The sequence below is a fragment of the Elgaria multicarinata genome, chromosome 3, assembly GCF_023053635.1.
Source record: "Elgaria multicarinata webbii isolate HBS135686 ecotype San Diego chromosome 3, rElgMul1.1.pri, whole genome shotgun sequence".
Lineage (NCBI taxonomy): Eukaryota > Metazoa > Chordata > Lepidosauria > Squamata > Anguidae > Elgaria > Elgaria multicarinata.
This window is the reverse complement of record NC_086173.1, coordinates 36,999,711-37,019,803: the sequence shown is the minus strand read 5'-3', so window position 1 is coordinate 37,019,803 and position 20,093 is coordinate 36,999,711. Positions and strand designations below refer to the sequence as shown.

Below are 20,093 nucleotides of genomic sequence, written 5' to 3'. Positions count from 1 at the left end.
ATGGGGAATCTGTTGCGTTTCCTAGGTTGCTGGTCCCACTTCTGCTTGGGGAATTTGCTCTGTAGTCCTTGTGAAATTGACTAAAAATCCCCAACAACACCCTCTCACCCCTCCACCACCTCTAAGGTATCTCTTATTTATTTTTCCTCACTCCAAAGTGTGTTAGAGAAAGACCGTAACATCAAAAATGCCCTCTGTTGCCAAACTGCAACAGATGCTGCTTGAACTCTCCAGATTTAAAAATGGGTGGAAAGGCATTTTAGGTGGTGTGGTTGTGTTTGGTTTCTCTTGAATTCTTTAACACATCACCAGGAATTAATTGAGTGTACAAATGACTGAATTGGGGTATATATGTTTGCGTGATACAATCTGTTTCTTGGAGTTCAAATGTAGGCACGCAAGATTAATGGGGTTCACAAGCCAGGTTGTACTGCTGGCTCACAATCCCATTGTTGCACACTGAACACAGACTTTTGCAAAAAGCAATACATCAATCCTATGATATGCGTGAAAACACAAAGAATAAACATGGATGTGCAGAAAAGCTCAGTACAATGCTTCCCTGCCTAAACTAGAAACACAATCTATTTACTGAAACTAAGCTGAAGTACATGTATCTGAATTTATTTATCTATATTCTCCCTTCCCAGCCTCTCAGGACCAGCCCTACCATTAGGCAAAGTGAGGCAGCTACTGTACCTCAGACAGCAGGTTATGGGGGCGGCGGGGAAGCAGCTACCCCAGCCATTGCTTCTAAGCCCCCACAAGATGGATAGCATCAGGTTGCACAAGTAATTCCTCATGGATAAATGGAGCAAAAGGGGAATGGGGTATTTATTTTTGACCCCACTTCAGCTCTGGCTTTTGAGGACCCATATTTTTGGCCCAGTGGGAAAAGGAGTTTGGTGCCATAGCAGGTTGAATTCTTCTTCTAAATCAAATGTTCCTATGAAGTCTTAGGAACATAGGATGGTGCCTTATACAGTATAAAACCATTAGTCCATTTAGCCCAATATTGCAGCAGGTCTCTGGGCTTCAGTCAGGATTCTTTCCTTGCCCCACCTAGGCATGCCAGAAATTAAACTCAGAACCATCTGCATGCAAAGCATCTGTTCTATCACTGAGTTATGACCCATTCTCTATATGTTCAGAGGTACTATACTTCTCGACATGGTTGCCAGTACCCCTGGTGGATGCCATTTGCTGCTCTGCCTCAGGCAACAAAATCCCTTGGGCTAGTTGCTTGGGGCAGAGACCTCTCATCCGCATTCTTTGTAAAACACCATGTACATAGATGGCAACCCATCAATGCATTGAAAATAATACATTACTGTAATTCAAAGCTATGAGCTCTGCACTAAATACTGCAATAATACATTGTCCGTAACATGTAGACCAACAAAGGATTCTGTAAGGAAAGCTTTCTCCATATTACAACACACATCCATACAGTAAAATACCACCCAGCCTCTCAATCTCCCATTAGAAGAGGGGCCTTGGACCTCTTCCAATTCGAGGGCTGAATTCAATTCTGGAGAAGCGCCTTAGTAGTTGTGGGTGGGGCCAAAAGCAAAAGGCGCAGGTTCAGAAATACCAGGATATTTTAGCTGAAGGTTCTTACTGCCTTAGGAGAGGCATTTCAACCCTATAGAACGGCGGGAGGGGGGACTGCAAGGCATGGAAAGATGCTATATTGGAATCTGCTTTGCGGTGGAGGGGGGAGGAGAACAATGGCTCTGTAGGAAAGATACAAGGTGGTACAGGATATACTAATGAAAGGAGGGAGTAGGGTAAGAAGAGGCATTTACCTGATTGGCAATGTCAGGTTTTGAGAAGTACGAGGAAACTGTGTGGGAGGGTTAACTCTCAAGCAGGTTAGAGAGAGACCGGCGATGGTGTTCGGGCTCCTCTCTAAAATGGAAGAACCGAAGCATGCAGTGGCTTAGTTCTACTGAGTTGGTAAATCTAGGTTTGGGTTGTTCCAGACTGCATGGGAGAGGGGGTGTCACCTAATCACAACTGAATACTATTTCCTTAAATAACAGCAGCTGGATGGGGCAGAGGGATCGCATAACTAAATGCTTCTCTACAGACAAGAAACAAAGAAAAATATCTTTTCACATAGAAAAGGGGCTTCTGAAAGAGAAGACTAGGCAAAAACGCTTCTCTCTTACGTCTAGTTTTGTATGGAGGTGTATCCAGAGCCGGTAGCGGGGTTTTGAATTGTTGGGCATGTGCTAAGGACCCGCTGCTGGCCAGAGTCTTTTGCTCTTCTTGCCATTGCCAGCGACTTTCTCCCTCTAGCCCACTAGGGACTGTCTTGACGTTGTCTTTGCCCCAGGGTGTCTCCCAATCTGTGCTGTGTCGGTTATATGATGTAACTGAAGATTCGAAGCCACCCTAGGGCAAAGAGCTGAAGATGTGTGGCTGAAAAGTTGGAGACTTACCCCAACTTCTCTAGCCAGAGGAAGGTCAGCCCAGCTCTTTTGCCGGTCTGTCCTTGCTCAAAGCCATTCTAGGGGTGTTCCTGGGCAGAAGGCCTCCTATTGGTTGCCGGAAGTTGGGGAAGGGGGCAGGCCCGGTGAGCTTAATGGCTGCTGGAAAGCCCACGCTGCCGCCTCTTGTAAGGACAACGTGCCACCACCGTGCACCAGTGGTAACATTGAGGTTGGTGGCAGAGCAGTGCCAATTCAGCACCCTGAAGACAGCTCCCCAGGGAGCCTTTGAAGTTGTTTTGGCCTTCGCTGGTGACCAGGGTGGGCTCTAGTGGCCACTCTGTATAAAGTGAATATGGTTGACCACTTATTAAGTGGTGTCTCATGATAGCAGGCATACAACTACATTGGGAGCTGGTCATCAGTAGCATTGTTTCACATGATGATGAGGTGTTTTTTTAACCAGACTTGCATCCAATCAGAAACCTGGGGAAACAGGACTAACTCCAACCATGTTTTTATGCCCTGGCTGCCCCCACCCCCAATAATTTACCATTTCAGTCTTCCCCACTTGGACAGATCAAGTTGCAAATGCGATCTAGACAAGTGGGACCTGCAACAAAATGTTGCAGCATATCCCTCTCTGGGTTTCTAGCCAGCCAACCACATCTTCCTCCAGGGTTAGGTCTAATCTAGCATGTGGAATTTCCTCATCCAGTCTGTGGAGCCGCTTTGGATTCCTCCAGGGGGCAGGGATTGGCTTCCAAGCCCCACCCCCTGCAGGAATCCTCACTGTTCTCTCCGATCCCAGCGGAGATTCAGTGTGGCTTGTCCCAATCTGGTTGACGAGTGGCACACAGACCTGGGGACTTGGCCAGCGCTTGGTTGAGTCCATTCGCATGTCCCTCACCGACCCGATCAGTAATGGCAAGCGGCATGCAAAGGAGGTGCTTGTCTTGGCTAACAGAGTGAGCCTTCATTGGCTTTTCGCCATCCTGATTAGGACAGTGCATGGCACTCAAAGGATGTGCCCAAATTGGCCATGCCTCCAAATGCTGCCATGTCTCTTTCTCTATGGAGAGAGAGAGAGAGATTTTCTATCCTTGTTACTATAAGGAATCACCACACCCCTCCATCTCCCCATCCCACATGCTGTTATTCTTTTCCAACTGACATTCAAAATTCTGTGGCTTCTGGACATGTGCTGAGTGTGTGTGTGTGTGTGTCTTCCTCCTTCTTTTCTCCCCTCACATGTTTTTTTAAAGGTCTTTGTACTTCTGCAGATCTCTAGTTTCCCCCATGCAGAGGCATGCAGATCCCCCTCTACTTGATTCTGTGCCCCTTTTTTGACTCCAGTCCTACCAGCGCTCACCCTCTCAATTTGCTGCTAGAGGGAGTGGCATGAAGGGATGTGCCTCTCTCTATACAGCTTTTAAGAAGCACGAGGAGAAGCAGGTGAGAAGAACCCCTAAGAGAGAGGAATATGGAATGTGCATGTGGCCTTGGAAGAAACCTGTTAAAACAGGAAGTGCAGGTGGTGAGGAGGAAGCAGAGGAGGAAAGAATGGGATAGATACCTGAACTTGTGGAGGGAAAAGGAAGGAGCTTAAGGGCACAAACCTATGCATGTTTAGACAGGGAAAAAAGTCCTACAACTGGGAGTTGTAGTACATTTTTTCTGTCTAAACATGCATAGGATTGTGCCCTAGCGAAACAGCACTCCCTCTCATAGGCAGGGCTTTATCCTGGGGCAAACCCCAGGATCGTCCCTCTGCGTCCACATGATGCACAGGGGATCCCGGGATCAGGGAGGGATCATCCCTCCCTTGCCCTGGGATCTTGCCCTCCACTTTTGGCCCCGTTTTTTTCCACGGTCTCAGGCTGAGCCCGAGACCGCGGAATGTGTGGCCCATTGTTGCGGGTTGACCTGGTTCCACGTGATTCCTTGTGTGGAGCTGGGAGCCGCTCACGGGGCACAGCACTCCTCAGGAGTGCTGCGCCCATTGTGGGTAGAGTGGGGGGAGCAGGAATTTATTTTTTTTTAAAAAAAAATGCTTACCTTTAGCGCACAAGCGGTCGTGCGCCCCTTCCTCTTTAAAAAATTTAAAAATGGCAGACGTGACACCTCTTCTTGCGAGGTCATCACGCGCCGCGTGTAAACGAAGGAGGGATCTCGCATTAAACACAACACGAGATCTTCCCTCCTCCATCGTGGGATAAAAGGTAGGTCTAGCTAAGGCCATAGTGAACATATCTGGGGAATGTTGACAGAGATGGAGTCAAAATTAAGAAACAAGAGGGAGGTTTCAGTATGTTTTCAGGAATGTCAGTGTTTGCAGGAGCACAAAACCGCCTTCTAAAATGCCACAAACCTAAGGTGGGAAAGGAGCAACCCAAAGAGCGTGCCCAGAAGCAGAACTTTCACTGACAGGCAGCTCGAAACTAAAACAGAAAACTGGGGTGGGGTGGTGGAATGGAATTGGCCTGCTGCTTGAGGGCATGTCTGGCTGGTTGGCTTGTTGTCACCCTCCTAGTAGGAGACAAGAATACACTGCAACATTTTGCTCCAGGTCCCACGTGTATTGTTGTTTTGTTGAGCATATATCCTTGAACTTCTTGCAGAGAGGTGATTTATCAAACCGATGAAATCTTTACTGAGAGCGGCATGGTTTTGCTTGGCTGCTAGAAATGGGGAGCAAGACACTCGAGAGGGGCACGTGTCCCCACCTCACAACCTTTGACCTGAACTCGGTTCATGATCTGCTGTGCTTGAATGGCTCTTGCGACTTCTGAACCATCCAAATGCACGAGCATAGAGGTCTTGCTTGGTATATGTGTAATTGTCAAAGAACACCAGGGAATGACCCCTGACCCCTGGGGCTCTGAGACATCCTGGAGGGCCCAGGCCGCGTGCCGCCAGCAGGGGAGAGCGCCCCCTGCCGACCTGCCATCGTTCTCCTCAGTGGCCTCCTGTCCAACTCGGGAGGCAGCTAAGCTTGGATGAGCTGACAGGTTCACAGCCTGAGTTGGCAGGGCTGCATTCGATGAGGGTGTTTATGACAGTGTGTTTGCAAGCAGCACAGCGCCCAGGAATGTATATGTGTTTTTAAAATGACTCTGGAGAGACATCGAAAGGAATTGCTGTCGGTTGATGAACTGACCGTAATTCCTCTAGCGTTTCTCACACACATGCTGAGTGAAGGACGGAGACTTGAGACCTTAATTCCTCTAGTGTTTCTCACATACACCCTAAGTGAAGGACGGAGACTTGAGAGTGCTGCTGAGGGCAGATTTCAATTAAAATGAGGCACGGGGTGGGGATGGAGAGGCTTAAATATAATAGAAAGGGGTTTTGTATTCTTCATTTTCTGATGGGCAATACAACTTAGGGTTTAGTGTGTATTTGGCTGGAGTAAGGATGGACAGATGGCAACAGAGCCTTTAGTGTAGTGGCCCCTTCTCTGTGGAACTCTCTGCCCCTGGAGGTCAGGCAGGCACCAACACTAGGCTGCTTCTGGCATCTCCTGAAAACATCTCTGTTTTGAGAAGCCTTCCCCGACTGGCTAGCCACTGTTTTTTTCTGGCTCCTTTGTTTTTAAATTGAATAATTTTAATTTGCTTTTTTAATCTTCATTCTCTTACTGTTCACTGCTCTGGAATCTGTGTTAGATAATTGAGCAGTGTATAAATGTTGTAAGTAAATAAACAAACAAACTTTTGCCCTGAAAGAGGACCTGAGTTTAGTACTGCTTTTCCCAAGCTGGTGCCCTCCAGATATTTGAACTTCAGCTCCCATCAGCCTCAACCAGCATGGTCAATAGTCAGGAATGCTGGAAGCTGTGATTCAAAACACTGGAGGGCACCGGTTGTGGAAGGCTGTTTTTGTAAGGGAGGGAGGGAAATTGAAGTGTAGGATTCCAGGATTCTCTCTTGAGTATACCTGAAACCCGGTGTAGAAAGGGGTTTGTCTTGGGAATGGATCCTTAGGAAGACATTAGGACAAGGCAACTTGTAACCACCAAAGCCCATATCTTGGGTTTTACTTAAAATTTGGGAGGGAGGATAAGGCCTAGTGGTGTTGCAAAACTGGGAAATGGTGCTGCTGAGATTCAGCGGGTGTCTGCGGGCAGCCAGGAGTTTGCAGGGCCGTTTTCGCAGAACTGACAGAGTCAGAATTGCTAACTATGCAAGCTTCAGTGACTCTCTCAACTGCTGCTTCTGTACCTCAGTTCCTGCATTTCTGATTTTTTTGGCCCATGAAGCAAAGTTCAGATCCATTGGGAGGAAGCTCTTAGTATTGCTGAGAAACGTGCCATTATTAAGAATTGCTTTTAAGCATGGATTCCCACATCCTCTTTAGGGTCTTGCTGGCTTTTATTATACCAACATTTTTTTTTGTCTTCTGAGTGGAGGATCTGAAGGTGTATATGCTCCACTGAATATCAGAGGTGGTGTCCCAGACGAGTAAGTTGGTCCACGAACAACCGATACTGTTTCAAGTTATTGGGGGCATAATGCCAGATGCCATTTCTTTGTGCCCATGTTGTTTCCATACTGCCAGGCGTATGTAAACACCTTTGGCCACGTGAAAGCTCTTTCTGTGGTTATAACTACTGCAGTGCTTACTGTTTCCTTATCGATGATTTCTCGAAAACTTTTCTGTGGACAAAATGCTTAAAAATTCTTCTCCCATTTGGGGGCTGTCTTCATGACGGTGGGTTGACACCGTCTACTTCTTCAACCCTGTGCTCTCCCTTTCCCGCATATAAACAGCCGCCCTCACTAGAGACCTGGGCCAGATCTACACGTCGTTGCGAAGGCGCTTCCGTACTCCTTTTTTAAAGACGTACCTAAAAGAAGCGCCTCTTTCTTTACTGTGTGTACTGTGAGCTAGGCAGCGGCGCCTGCGGAAGAATCTCTACCCCATTCAAAGACGCTGCTCTGCTCTGGCCGCTTCCCCCTCGCGTGTTCTTCCATTCGAATAATCCCCCCTCCCACCCGGCGGCTCTTCTGATGCGTCCTGGCGGCGGTGGCTCCTCCTGCAAAACACTTTTCTCCCTCGGTGTGTTTGTATTTGCGTTTGCGTGCGCGCGGCGGACGAGTTCAGCTCCTGCCTCTCGCTCTCCCCCGCGGTGTCATCTCCCCGGGACTCTCTTCGGTGTGTGCTCGCACACGCGCACGCAAACGCAAATACAAACACACCGAGGGAGAAAAGTGCTTTGCAGGAGGAGCCGCCGCCGGCGGGACGCGCCAGAAGGGGGGGGATTATTCGAATGGAAGAACACGTGAGGGGGAAGCGGCCAGAGCAGAGCAGCATCTTTGAATGGGGTAGAGATTCTTCCACAGGCGCTGCTGCCTAGCTCACAGTACACACAGTAAAGAAAGAGGCGCTTCTTTTAGGTACATCTTTAGAAAAGGCGCACGGAAGCGCCTTCGCAACGACGTGTAGATCTGGCCTTGGAAGCAAATGACTTGCCCAGATAAACCTCACCAAAAGAAGGGATTTCATCAAGCCTGGGTTTTCCGCATGTAAACCCAAGGCTGAGTCCATTGCATCATGCTGCTTGATCATGTGGACTACTCCTAACGGGAGATAATCACTGGGGTATTTAGGTCACCAAGTTGGTCCCTGAATTACTGTTATGGTGTAGTGGATGGGTGCTGGCTTTGGACCATGGATAACTGGGTTCAAATCCCCACTAGGCAAGCAAACTGGTTGAGGTTAGGCCTATTATTGGGTACATCCCATGATGGTTTAGAGGATAAAATGGGATGTGGTATGCCACGTATACCATCTTGAGCTCTTTGGGAAAAGGGTGGGTTACAGCTATGACTAAATAATAAAAGGATCGCTAACTTCACACACACACACACACACACACACACACCACCCTTTTCTGACAGGGCTTCTGTGTCTTTAACAACTCTTCAACAAAGAGAAAGCAAAAGGGACTATGGAGCAAAGAGAAACACTGGTGGGATGGCGTCACCTGTTGAATTTTAGTGTCACGAGATCCAAAAGCTCATCAAGAAAAAAGGCAAGAGCCGTATATTTTTTTCTTTAAAGGGAAGCAATGCCATTTCAGGCACAAGAATTGTTTTTAGGGCATTAAAACACACATGCTCCCACATCATCTGCTGCCCTTGAGCAATTATAAGTTTTGTCCTTTCCCTTTTAAAGTATAATAATTCCTAGCTGCCAAATGATGCTCGAATGACAGCTGACTCCTCTCTGTTTAGCCACACAACTGACACAGCTGTACAAGCCAGTGACACCCATGACCCTGATAGGGGTCCTACTATGAAGGGCCCCACGGAGGGCTAATTCTCCACAGCCTATTTAAACCCCACCTCTCCTCTGCTGATTGCCAGTTAGTCCTGCCAGTGTGAACACCTGTCTACTGCCAAGGACAGGGGGCTGCATACCTGCAAGTCCTACCCTGATTATCCCTCCCTTGCCACTGCTCTGGAAGAGAAAGATACGTTACTCCATTAATCCTGATCAATGAAATCTGGCTTGGAATTTCACCGACCCAGAAGCTTAATTTGGGCCAGGACCTGGCCTCCACTATCTGTCCTTGGAGCCAAGCTAAAAAAGAGAGTTCATCTAGGCATGTGCTAAAGGCTCAGACCCAGCCCTCCCCCCACATCTGGAATTAAATGGAAGGCCTGCTGGGTTAGGGTTTCCAAGCAAGTGTGAGCCTTAGCGCTGCCTTGATCACCTAGATTTAAACCATACCTGACATCCCCTATTACTGATAAATCTCACATATTCACGCAAATCTAGAGGTGGATATAAGCGAGACTGAGCAGAAAGAAAACAGAAGCAACCGCTGAACAGACACGAAGCCCAGGGATAGAAGCCAAGAATATGTCCCAGTGGTGTGGGATTTGGGACTGACAAAGTGATGGATATTGAGAGCGACTGGCCAAGGAAGGCAAGAGCCGGTTTGATCTACTTGGGAACGCTCCAGGGTCTTAAAGTGAGAGAGGCGCTGCCGTACTTCTCCCAGCCAATTGAACAGTGCCAAGAAAGACGAGCCGTCTGGATACTTCCAAAATGGGGCGTGTGCATGTGTTTTTAATACCACCCCAAAGCTTACTTGTCTCACTCTTGTACTGGTGTATGCATCTGTCTTGTAGTGAACTGCTAGGGATGTTATTGTAGGGAGAGTGATTGGGACTGTCGGAAGGGGGAAATGGGCCAAGTGACGTTAATGGGGAGCTGAAAAATGTTGTGCTGCTTTTAATAGTTTCAACTATTTTCAATAGCCTTCTTATATTGAGTTGGACCATTGGGCCATCTACTCAATTTTACCCAAAGACGCAGGCGACTGAGCCTAGGACCTTTAGCATACAAACCGTGTATTCTTGCACTGAGCTACAGCCCTTCCGCATACATTTCCTATTTATTTCTGCCAAGATCCATGCTTGGGCTCCAGCCTACCCAGGAGCCATGCCCTCTGGTCTTTGAAGCTTTTGCTCCTTAAACTCCAGATGTCAGGGTCTGGGAGCTATGGGTAGCAGGGGGAAAAAGACACGGTGCCTGTGTTCACAACTACCGTATTTCTTCGATTCTAAGACACACTTTTCCCCCCATATAAACATCTCTAAAAACGGGGTGCGTCTTAGAATCGCAGGTGCAAATATTATTCTTAGAATCAAAGCTTTTTTTCTGTTGGTGGTACTGAAATTAGTGTGCGTCTTACAATCGATGGCGTCTTACAATCGAAGAAATACGGTATATCCCGTGTTCCACCGTTGAGTCCTGGCTTCAAATGCGCACACACTGGTTTTGTGCTAAATCCTAGTGAACCTACTCTTAATTTATGCCCTGTTTAACTTTGTGCTTAGAATGGGATAGCCTGCAACTAAATTCGGGGACCCGGACAAATAAAGGTCTGAACATGTTTCGCTGTGGTTTGGCATCCTTGAGAATGTTTGAGAAAGTTCTCAAGTTTGTGTGCAGGTGTGTTTTGTGAGGCCCTCGTTGCGCTATTTTCAAATTGCAACCCCGCTCCCCAAACAATCCCCCCTCCCCCTCCTTGCTCAGATTGCTGCTGGATTTATTGTAGCAAATGATACATAATGATACATAAGGTTACAAATGATACATAACTCCTACAGTGATCTTTCTATTTAAATTACATAGTAAAATAAACTACATAAAAGGGTAAGAGGTGTATGGAGAAAAGAGAAGGCCGCTTTATTGGACAGGGAATAAAGGTAAAGACATGGCTATTGCTCGCCCCTGATCTCAATTGACAGGAGGTATTTTGGTATTAAAACTAAAAGAGAAAGAGAGAGAGAGAGAGAGAGAGCGGCCCTTGCTGACAAATTGACTGCAAACAGGTCTCAGGGGACAAATTGACTGAACCAATATTACCAGGTGCCGTGTCAGTTTCTATCCTTCCCACTATTTATTATTTAATAAACAGGCAATTGTTCCTGTTCGCCAAGCACAAATTGTGAAGGTGTCGAAATCTATTTTAAAATATCTCGGGGTGGGTGGGGGATTAACCCTTTCATTCCAACTTTTATTTTCCTATTACAATCTATGCTGCTATTTAAAGAGGGGGAAATCATTATTCTAGGCTTGGAGGGAAGAGAGAGAGAGAGAGAGAAGAAAGCCCCATGAAGCATAAATCATGCCAAGCATTCCTTGGGTGCTTGGATACTTTACTGTATCACTCGGAGAAGGGGCGGGGGAGGAGGAAGAGATCCAGCATTGTGATCAATGGAGCTTGCCACTTTTACACCAATAAGGGGAAAACTCTGAACTTCTCCTTGGTAACACTTTTGCTATCCAAATATTGCTAGTAATTAATTGATTCTTTTCCGGCAAGGGAGATAAAACTGTGAGATTAAGGTTGAAATTATTGAAGGTGGTTGTGAAATTGACTGTGTTGCACATTAAAAAAAAACACCAAAAGGGGTGATTGAAACGCTGATATATTTGGTGTAAGTTAAGTGGGGTGAGATTCATTTTGCTGCAGATATCTCCCTCCCGCCTCCCTACAACTAAAACAGATTATTTTGTCATGGAAAAACAGACAAAAATACATCATTAGTTCAGAAAGTGTAATTTAATTAGAAGAATGGAAAAAAGAAATTAGAACCACATGGCTTTCTTAGATGCGTTCAGGAAGCAGGCTCAAATCAGATATGGAACAACTTAACCCTACTTCTGCCTTGCACTCTAAGATGCCACTGGGGCTTGCTCACCCATTATGGGCGAAGAGTGTGTGCATCACATGGAACTGTCCAGTTCGAAGCAACTATACATGTCATGCATGAGGTGAAGTTGCTGTTTCAAATGCACATAGTGACAATTTTAATCCATAGTGTGTGAAGCAGTATCTCTCTGTGTGTGTGAGAGATGCTACAATTATAATCTAAATTGTATGTGTGTATGCCCACCCACCCACATAATCTAACATTTTAATTGTAGCATCTCTCCAAGCATTTTGCTAGAACTCTCAGCTAGCACGTGTACATATGCATATTGATTCAGTGAAGAGAGATGACAGACGCCTTCTCCTGAGATGTTGCTTTCATTAGTTTATATGGCTTGTTGAGGAATATCAGGAATGCATTTTTAAATCTTCAGATCAATGACTTATTTGTCTTTCATAAATGGCAGGAGTTGGAGATGAGACTCTTCTAATTTAACCTCATCCATTTAATAATTTGGTATCCTATATGGGCGCTTTTTTAAAAAAACAAAGCATTTAATTTTTTTTTTAATTCAAAAGTCCTTTCCCAGTAAATAGCACTTAGTTCTCCTGCCTTTGGGATTCGTGAAAGCTCATTCAGTAAAATAAGAATTAAGTGACTATTTTCTGCTTATCAAAATGAATAAATAAAGATGGGAGTTTCTTGAAAACTTTCCACCCACCTGCAGCTTCAGAGTGTTTGCTAATAAATATAAAGCAGAGGTCACATAGGGTAGTTTATTGAAAGCTAGCTGAAGAAGAAGAAAAAAAGGAGCTGTATTCTTGAAGGACAGAAAAATGCTTAGATGGAGGGAAGTGAAGTCCCATAACATGCAAGAAGATATTGGAATAATTGGTCTGTATTTGGCATTCAGTTGGCATTTGTATAAATAAATCTACTTTTAAATCTACTGTGGTGAAGCAAGATTTTGGATGCAACCTCTTTATTTGAACATTCATCTACAGATGTAGATATATAAGCATATCATGTTAATATGAAGATGTAACTGGATTGAAACTATTACCATGTCTTTATAGCATATATGTGTGCATATTAAAATATGTGACTCACTCTCTATATATAGCAAGTACATCTTATATTATGTAGATAAAAGGTTTTATAAAGTTATCTCTGCACATGTATGTATTTACTGCCCAAACTATAATTAAAGTTAGCTTATGAGACATAGTTCTATATGCAAAGGATAAAATATAATACAAACTTTCTCATAACTCCACATAACTAGTTATAATGCACAAAACATATGTGTATGATCATACTTATTTAGGATTTTACATATTTAGATGTGTTTATGTATTCACTATAATACTGATTATGTATAATAAAATACTATTTTATGTTCAAGAATACATATTGGGGATCCATTACAGCGTATTCATATTTTTATATATAATTAACTAGGTAAAGAGATATTTATCCATGTTTTTACAAAATATGGAGCTATTCAGTGGGAATTTGTATATGTAATTAAATACACATGCGCACTGCACTATAAATGTATATTTTGTTAAGCTTACACTGTATAGATGTAGGCACATATAACTTTAGTAAATGCATCATGCTGTGTACTATGTATGTCTATTGCAATTTTGTTATAATAACCTTAAATCTCCATATCATTCCCTTAAAATTGTTTTACATCTTTAACAGATTTACTTACGGTCCATTCACACAATTCTCAGAAATCAAATAGACACTAGTTCCTCTCGCATGTTCAGTGCAAAGCCTTTTAAACTTCACTAACTAGATATACTGTATTTAGGAGAATGCATGTGTATGTGCTACTCCAGTTGCTGGGTGTGATGTTTTGCCAAGTTTGAATTTTGTATTTCACTGTAAGCAGGTAGGTAGTATTTATAAGCAGGTAGGTAGTATTTGTTTAGTTCTAGTATTGTGAAGTAAAGTTTCTCACTGGATTCTCATAAGCAATATTTAAAAGCAAATAGAACCCTCTTTCCCAGGCTCGATACATATGTATGTGGAAATCACAATTCTTCTTTGAGTTTGCTTCGATCTTTTATGAACTGAAAATCTTTCCCCGAGAATTCTTGAATTATGAATAAAATTGTTTTCCATGTAGTCCATTGCTTTATATTTTGTTCATAGATTTTAAAAAAAACCCTTCCTAAAAAAAAAAAGAGGAAAAAAGAACAACCACTGCAAAGCATGGAGAGAAGGAGCAGGTGGGTTTGGGTCCCAAGGCACTGTCCGATTTTTTAAAAAAAATTAAATTAGACTGACAGCTACGCTAGCCTGAAAATCCAAAGGGATTTCTTTTCTTTTCTTTTTTAATGGGAGAAGGGATGTTAAATGAATCTCAGTGGGAAATGGTGGCTGATATGCATTTTTCATTTGTTAAGCATTCTCTCTCTTCCCCCCCCCCTCCAAGAACTCTTCGTATTAGAATCCACGACTGTTTATAAAGACAGTGTTATTTTAAATACTCCGTAGTGGCTCTGATGAATAAATCATGCAGAGCTTTGTAATACTGATATACTTGCATTGTTTAAATTAATTGAAAGCCTGCCTAGGAAGCAATAAGTGCATTTGGGTTTGTAGGAATGTCATTTCTAACTCAAAAGAATTATGAAGTTAGTGGAATTATCACACCCTTCTAACATTGAAGGGGGTGTGTGCTCCTCTTCTTTTGGAAAAACGAGTAATTCATGCTGTGATCCTATACATACTTAACCTGAGAATAAGTCCACTGAACTCAGTGAAGCTTACTTTTGGGTAGACATGCATAAAATAGCAGTTTCAGTCCCCAGATGAGATGGGCTGTGTACCAAGTAACTTACTGAGAAGTTTCTATGCAAATAGAAAATTTAGGATTTGGCGAAGTTTTGGGAGCTGATGTTATGTATTTGTGGGCAAAGGATAGGAGATACAGGGTGAATGACTGAAGGTGAGTGGGTGTAGCCAGTGTGGTAGATTAGGAGGAGTCAGGGCATTAAAGGAGGAGGAGCTAATGATGGTGGGTGTGGTTTATTATTTAAGTGGGAGGGGTCAGGTGGAGTGGGGAGCAGGTAGGTGAAATAGGGCACACTAATTGGGGCTACAGTTGATGTGTGAACTTGGTGGAACGTCCATTCTGAAGTTGAAATGGGATGATACAGTAGACACAGATACAGTAGGCTGGCTGGGAAAAGTCAGAGGGTGTGGCTTGCAGGTAGCATGTGAGGGGATGCAGATATGTTTATACACAGAGAGAGAGAGAGAGAGAGAGAGAGAGAGAGGAGCAGGAGATGGCCTTGGAGGAAAGACATAGGGTAGTGGGGAGCATCACCTTACCTGCCCATTTTTCATCAGGTCAGCCCACATGCTGGTGCCATCGCCACCACGCATAAGTACATGGTAGGTGAAGAAGTAGATGCCAGGTAGAGGGCAGGTGAACTTGCCACTGGATGGTTCATAGTAGTTCCCCACATTGGTCACTACGTCATCAAAGCGCAGGATCTCATACCCTTCATGTGGTTTCTTCAGTCCTGCATAAAAGGCGATCTTAGGGCTGTAGAAGGATGGGATGTAACCCCCTGGCCCCGGACCAGGTGGGCCTGGTGGGCCTGGCCTCCCTGGCTCTCCAGCTGGACCTCTGGGTCCAGGTGGCCCCGGAGGGCCTGGCAGCCCACGGATTCCAGACTTGCCCTTCCTGCCTGGGTCTCCTTTCCCTCCAGAGATGTATGGAGGTGGTGAGATCACGGCTAACTCCTGGCTTGCCTCTGCCGAAGCCGCCCCATGGGTTTGAGGCGTGTAGGGGTCGCACACCATACGGCAGCTGCCCAGCATCTCATAGTGGGAGGTAGTTTTGGAGCTGTGCACCAGCAAGGGGATAGCCACCAGGAGAACCAAAACCATGGCCACCCCAATGGCGGCCCCGATGACCCTTTTTTTGCGGCTCAGCCTGGAGGCGGCCAGGGTTAAGAAATCGTCTTCGCTTTTGGAGGTAATGGTGGATGTTTCTCTGGGGTCCACAACCACCTGGATGGAGGTCCCAACTTGAGTGCCCTTGGAGTGATGCTCCACAGCGACGCCCCGTCCGTTGGAAAGGAAGCACTTGTTGATGGGCAAGGCAAACTCCGTCCCAAGTTGCCCAGTGCTGCTGCCTCCTCTGTCTTTGCTTCACGAGGTACTGGCTTCCTTTTACAGTAGACACTTTGGCTGGCTCATGCTTCACTGAGAGTAGCAGCAGCAGCAGCAGCAGCAGCAGGAGATGTGTTAGGGGTGGAGTTGGCTAGAAAGAAAGAGTGTGTGTGTGTGTGTGTGTGAATATGTAAGTAGTATATATATTTGCCTTCTTTTCTCTTCTCCACTTGAGAACTCAGCTGGTGACCGCGTAGCAGCTCCAGGCTCCTTGTGCCAGATCATATGGCCATCAACGGAAATCCGGAGGGGGAGAGAGAGAGAGAGAGAGAGAGAGAGAGATTTCCCAACAACCAGTTCAGCCAGCACCCCTCCCTACCACATGCAAAACCCTTTCTACAAACTCAAGAAGAGAAGATCTGACGGAGCTGCCCAAGATGCAAAAAGTAGCTCTAAGCCAACCAGAGCGACCTCTGGTGCTTCACAGAAGAGGCGAGGCTCAGCCACTGAGAGTGAACTGCCTGGAGCCTGGAAGTGTCTCATCCCATCCATAGCAGCCTGGCTTGCTCTGCTTGCATTTGCATGAGCCCGGGGCAGACGATCAGGAGCGTGGGGGGCCGGAGGCCTCCGTCCTCCGGTGCTGCTGCTGGGGATCCATGTGGACAAGCATCACGGTTACCTTTCTGGGAAGATAAGGCACAGCCCAAGAAATGGGGGGGGACGCCGTCATTTGCCTTGCTTGGGCACTTGCATCGCTGTGGAATGACAGCAGTTGTACTCTGTGCTCCCACTCCTCACACCCATTCCATCTCCTGGACTGTGCTCACTCGGTCTGCATCCCAGCCAGCCAGCCAACCAGCCCCCAGCCCCGCTGGCATCTAGAGTCATGTTTAAGGATGTGTTTTATATGCTGGGGTTGTATCATTTCCCCCACGCAATTAAGTGCTTTACCTTTGTGCCTCCTTTGCCTCTCTCAGCGGAGATTGATTAACAGCTGACAGATCCAGCAGGAATCTCCTAGAGGGGCTGCAAGCTCTCACATTCATTAATTAATCAATTATTCCCCCCTCTCCCTAAACACCCATCTCACACACGCGCACACTCACACACACACACACTGTACAGAGAGTGGTGCCATATGCGCTAATGATTCAGTTTTGTAAGATGATATAGAGTGTAGGATGGGGTGGGTGAGGAGGCATATTTGAAACTTATAGATGTGTACCAATTAAAGGGGTGAAATGAACTTACAGCATGTGCAGGAGGGAGCAAGAGTGCTCGTCATGCATCTCCCTGTGTAACTGCTGGTACCATGTATGTGGCTGTCGTTAATGAATGTATACGGAAGATGGATGTATAAGTAATTAAGGTGCACCCACATCTAAAAGAGTGTCATGTCTTTGTGTCACTATATAATGATGCGTTTGCATATATGTATCCGTCGAGAGATGCATGCATGTTTAAAGCATGTGGGTTATGGGTATGTCTGTCTGATATATGGATGTGCACGAATGATGGGCTTGTATACATAATCAGTAAATTCAAATTTTAAATGAGAGGGAAGGATGTATACACCTGCACCAACTCACACCTGTGTAGGAAAGAGAAATGGCTTAAATTTAAGCCAGCTGAATTGCTCCATTGATTGTAAGACGTTTTGGATCAGGCCCCCACAACAGGGGAACTTTTTGTTATTAAAGCCATATATTGCAAAAAGGGCCAAATTCATTTCACCTTTCACCATGAAGCTGTAATGAGCACTTCTATCATTATGCTGTTATGGATATATTATGCATAGCTTTCTCTCTTTGTACGTGTTAACATTGCATGCCCATTACCTTGTCCATCTGTCTGTCCACCCATATTTGCATCCACAGACAATCCAATGCAATACTTTATTTTTGTTAGGTATTATTCAAGGAGTAGTTCACCAACTGAATAGAAATATAGACCTTTTTTACATCCCAGATCTGTGCAATCATGGGGCATCAAAAATATCTAGGTGTATGTGACTGGTGTTTCATATGTCTGTTTAGAAAAACACACACCTATATCTGCATTATTCGTGAACACACTGATAAACACTAATATATGAATGCATAATTTTGTATGGATATATATTCAAGGATTTATTTAAATCTGAATGTGCAAAATTTTGTCAGAGAAATATGACTGCCAGTTTTTATAAATATAGATACACCAAACTTGCATACACCAGACGAATCTTCTTTGTATTGAACAACCAATACTTAGCCATTCTTTTGAATGGGGCTGGATGACTGGGTTTTGAAGATTCAATTCTGTCCTGTCCTGTACTTATTTTAGATCCCTAACTGCTGCTAGGGATCTAGTGTGGGTTTCAGATTGAAATTTGGCAGCGTGCTTTTCCAAAATACAAGTCACTTTTGATCTCCACCTTGCTGTGGACTTTTCAAGTTTTTTTAAAAAAAGAAAATCCTTGCCTTTTGCTTAAATAAGATCTGGAAGGAACTTAAGTAGTTCATGGTTTAATTTGTTTTTAACTGTGCATATTGTTTTATACTGTGTGCTTTTATCTGTACGCCGCCCTAAGATCTTAATGATATAGGGTGGGATACAAATGTTTTAAATAAATAAATAAATAAATAGTTGAAAGAGAATGAGTGACTTGGGATATTGGGTTGATGCGCCTGTGGAGTTTTGAGAGTGAGGATAGTTCCATGGAGATGTAAAAACATGTCTTTCTCGTGGTGATGGGTAGTGGTGTATTTACCCAGGCACTTCCTGCAAGAATAACACTGTTAGAACACTTGGACTTGCCTGTGTTGTGGGAAAGGCCCTCATTTGCAGTGCTATTTGATAGGGGACCCCTGAGTGCTAAAATTGGCCCAGTGAGGCTAGCAGGCCTCAAGATGTCCACCTGCTCCTTTTTTTGCCTTATGCAACTCTGTTCTGCATACTGGACCTGCATTGCTGTATGTGTGTTAGTGCATTTCTCTGAACTGTCTTCCATTTTTATATTCTTGCATATAGTTTTGGAGGCTGAAGAGTTGGGGTGGGGTCTGATGTTACCATCTGGAAAGAATCCCCCCCCCCAAATATTCAGATGCCAAGACAACTAGCCTGTATGCCAGGATCTGTGTGAATTTATCAGTGTTGTTGATAAGGTGTACAGTAGCTTTTATGGGTGAACACCTGTGTGTGTGTGCATATAAATTCATATTTTTGTGCGCAATATGGATTTTAATGTTTGAATGTGTTCTTAGCTCATGCTTGCTATACTCTCTGGCAGAATATATGTATGTGCTAACCTTTATGTTAGTATTACTTTATTATATTTCATTTTATTTTTATTTCATTTTTTTAGATGAAACCGTTATGTATTTGCATTGTTACACACACACACACACTGCATCTGTGTGCATTGGGTTTAGTTCATGTCTATGTATGCCTTTGTGCACAACTTTTTTTAACATTGATTTGTTCTCTGTTGTATAACAACACAGAGTCATCTCAGAAGTCTCCTTTGCTGCAGTTTCGCCCAGAAGGCAACAACCCAAAGAGTCCAATACATCTCAATAGCAACACGTCCCTGCCCCTAGCTGCTGTCATTTACTCTCCCACATTCTTCTTAACCGAAGAATAGGGGCATCTGATTTATGGCTGCTCTTTTACAATTTTTACTGGATTTTAGAATCTTTACTGAATATTGCTCCTTTATGCAAAATTTAGCTTTTGCCCTCAGAGTTCCCAGTAGCCTGAATTTCCTTCAGAAGGGATTAAAATCTGCATTTTCTGGGCAATTTAGAGAGAGAGAGAGAGAGAGAGAGAGAGAGAGAGAGACCAGAAAAATACTAGACTCTGTTCTGCCTCACCAATCTTCCCTTCAAAACAGTTGTTCAGACATGAGCCGGCTGCTTTTTGGGGGTGCAGGGGGAAGGGATATTTTTTCTGCATTTACAAAGGTAATATCCAGTCACTTTGAAGGTTTACTGAAACAAGAGATGAAGCTGCATCTCACATTGATATATGTGCTTTGTGGGTCCTCTTTAGATGCACTTGTTTCCACCCATGTAGAAAAAACAGGGTAGTTGTTTCTGGCTGAAGCTTTGCATGTACCAGTCTCTCTCTGTGTGAGGATTGTCCTTTTAGCCCATGCGTCTTATTTTCAGTGTGTGAGCACACATGTGCCTTAACTGGTTAGTCTTTGTCTGCGTACCCTGACTTATCAAGCTGTACGTTACCTTTAGTACTTCATAAAAATGTCTGTGCACAGTTTAATTATTTTTGTCTGCGCTATGTATGCACTGGAGTTTTCCCAGGAGTTACTTTCCCCCCATATGTATGGGGTCAGTTTTCCTTT

General features: G+C 44.5%; 1 protein-coding gene across 1 annotated transcript in view; it reads right to left on the bottom strand.

The window, feature by feature from the left end:
- Positions 1-15,789, bottom strand: part of C1QL4 (complement C1q like 4) — a 35,449-nt gene extending 19,660 nt beyond the window's left edge. The window contains exon 1 of the mRNA XM_063123172.1: positions 14,963-15,789. Coding sequence (XP_062979242.1) covers positions 14,963-15,526 — 564 coding nt within the window. The 5' untranslated portion in view covers positions 15,527-15,789. The remainder of the gene's footprint in view (positions 1-14,962) is intronic.
- Positions 15,790-20,093: the final 4,304 nt, after the last annotated feature.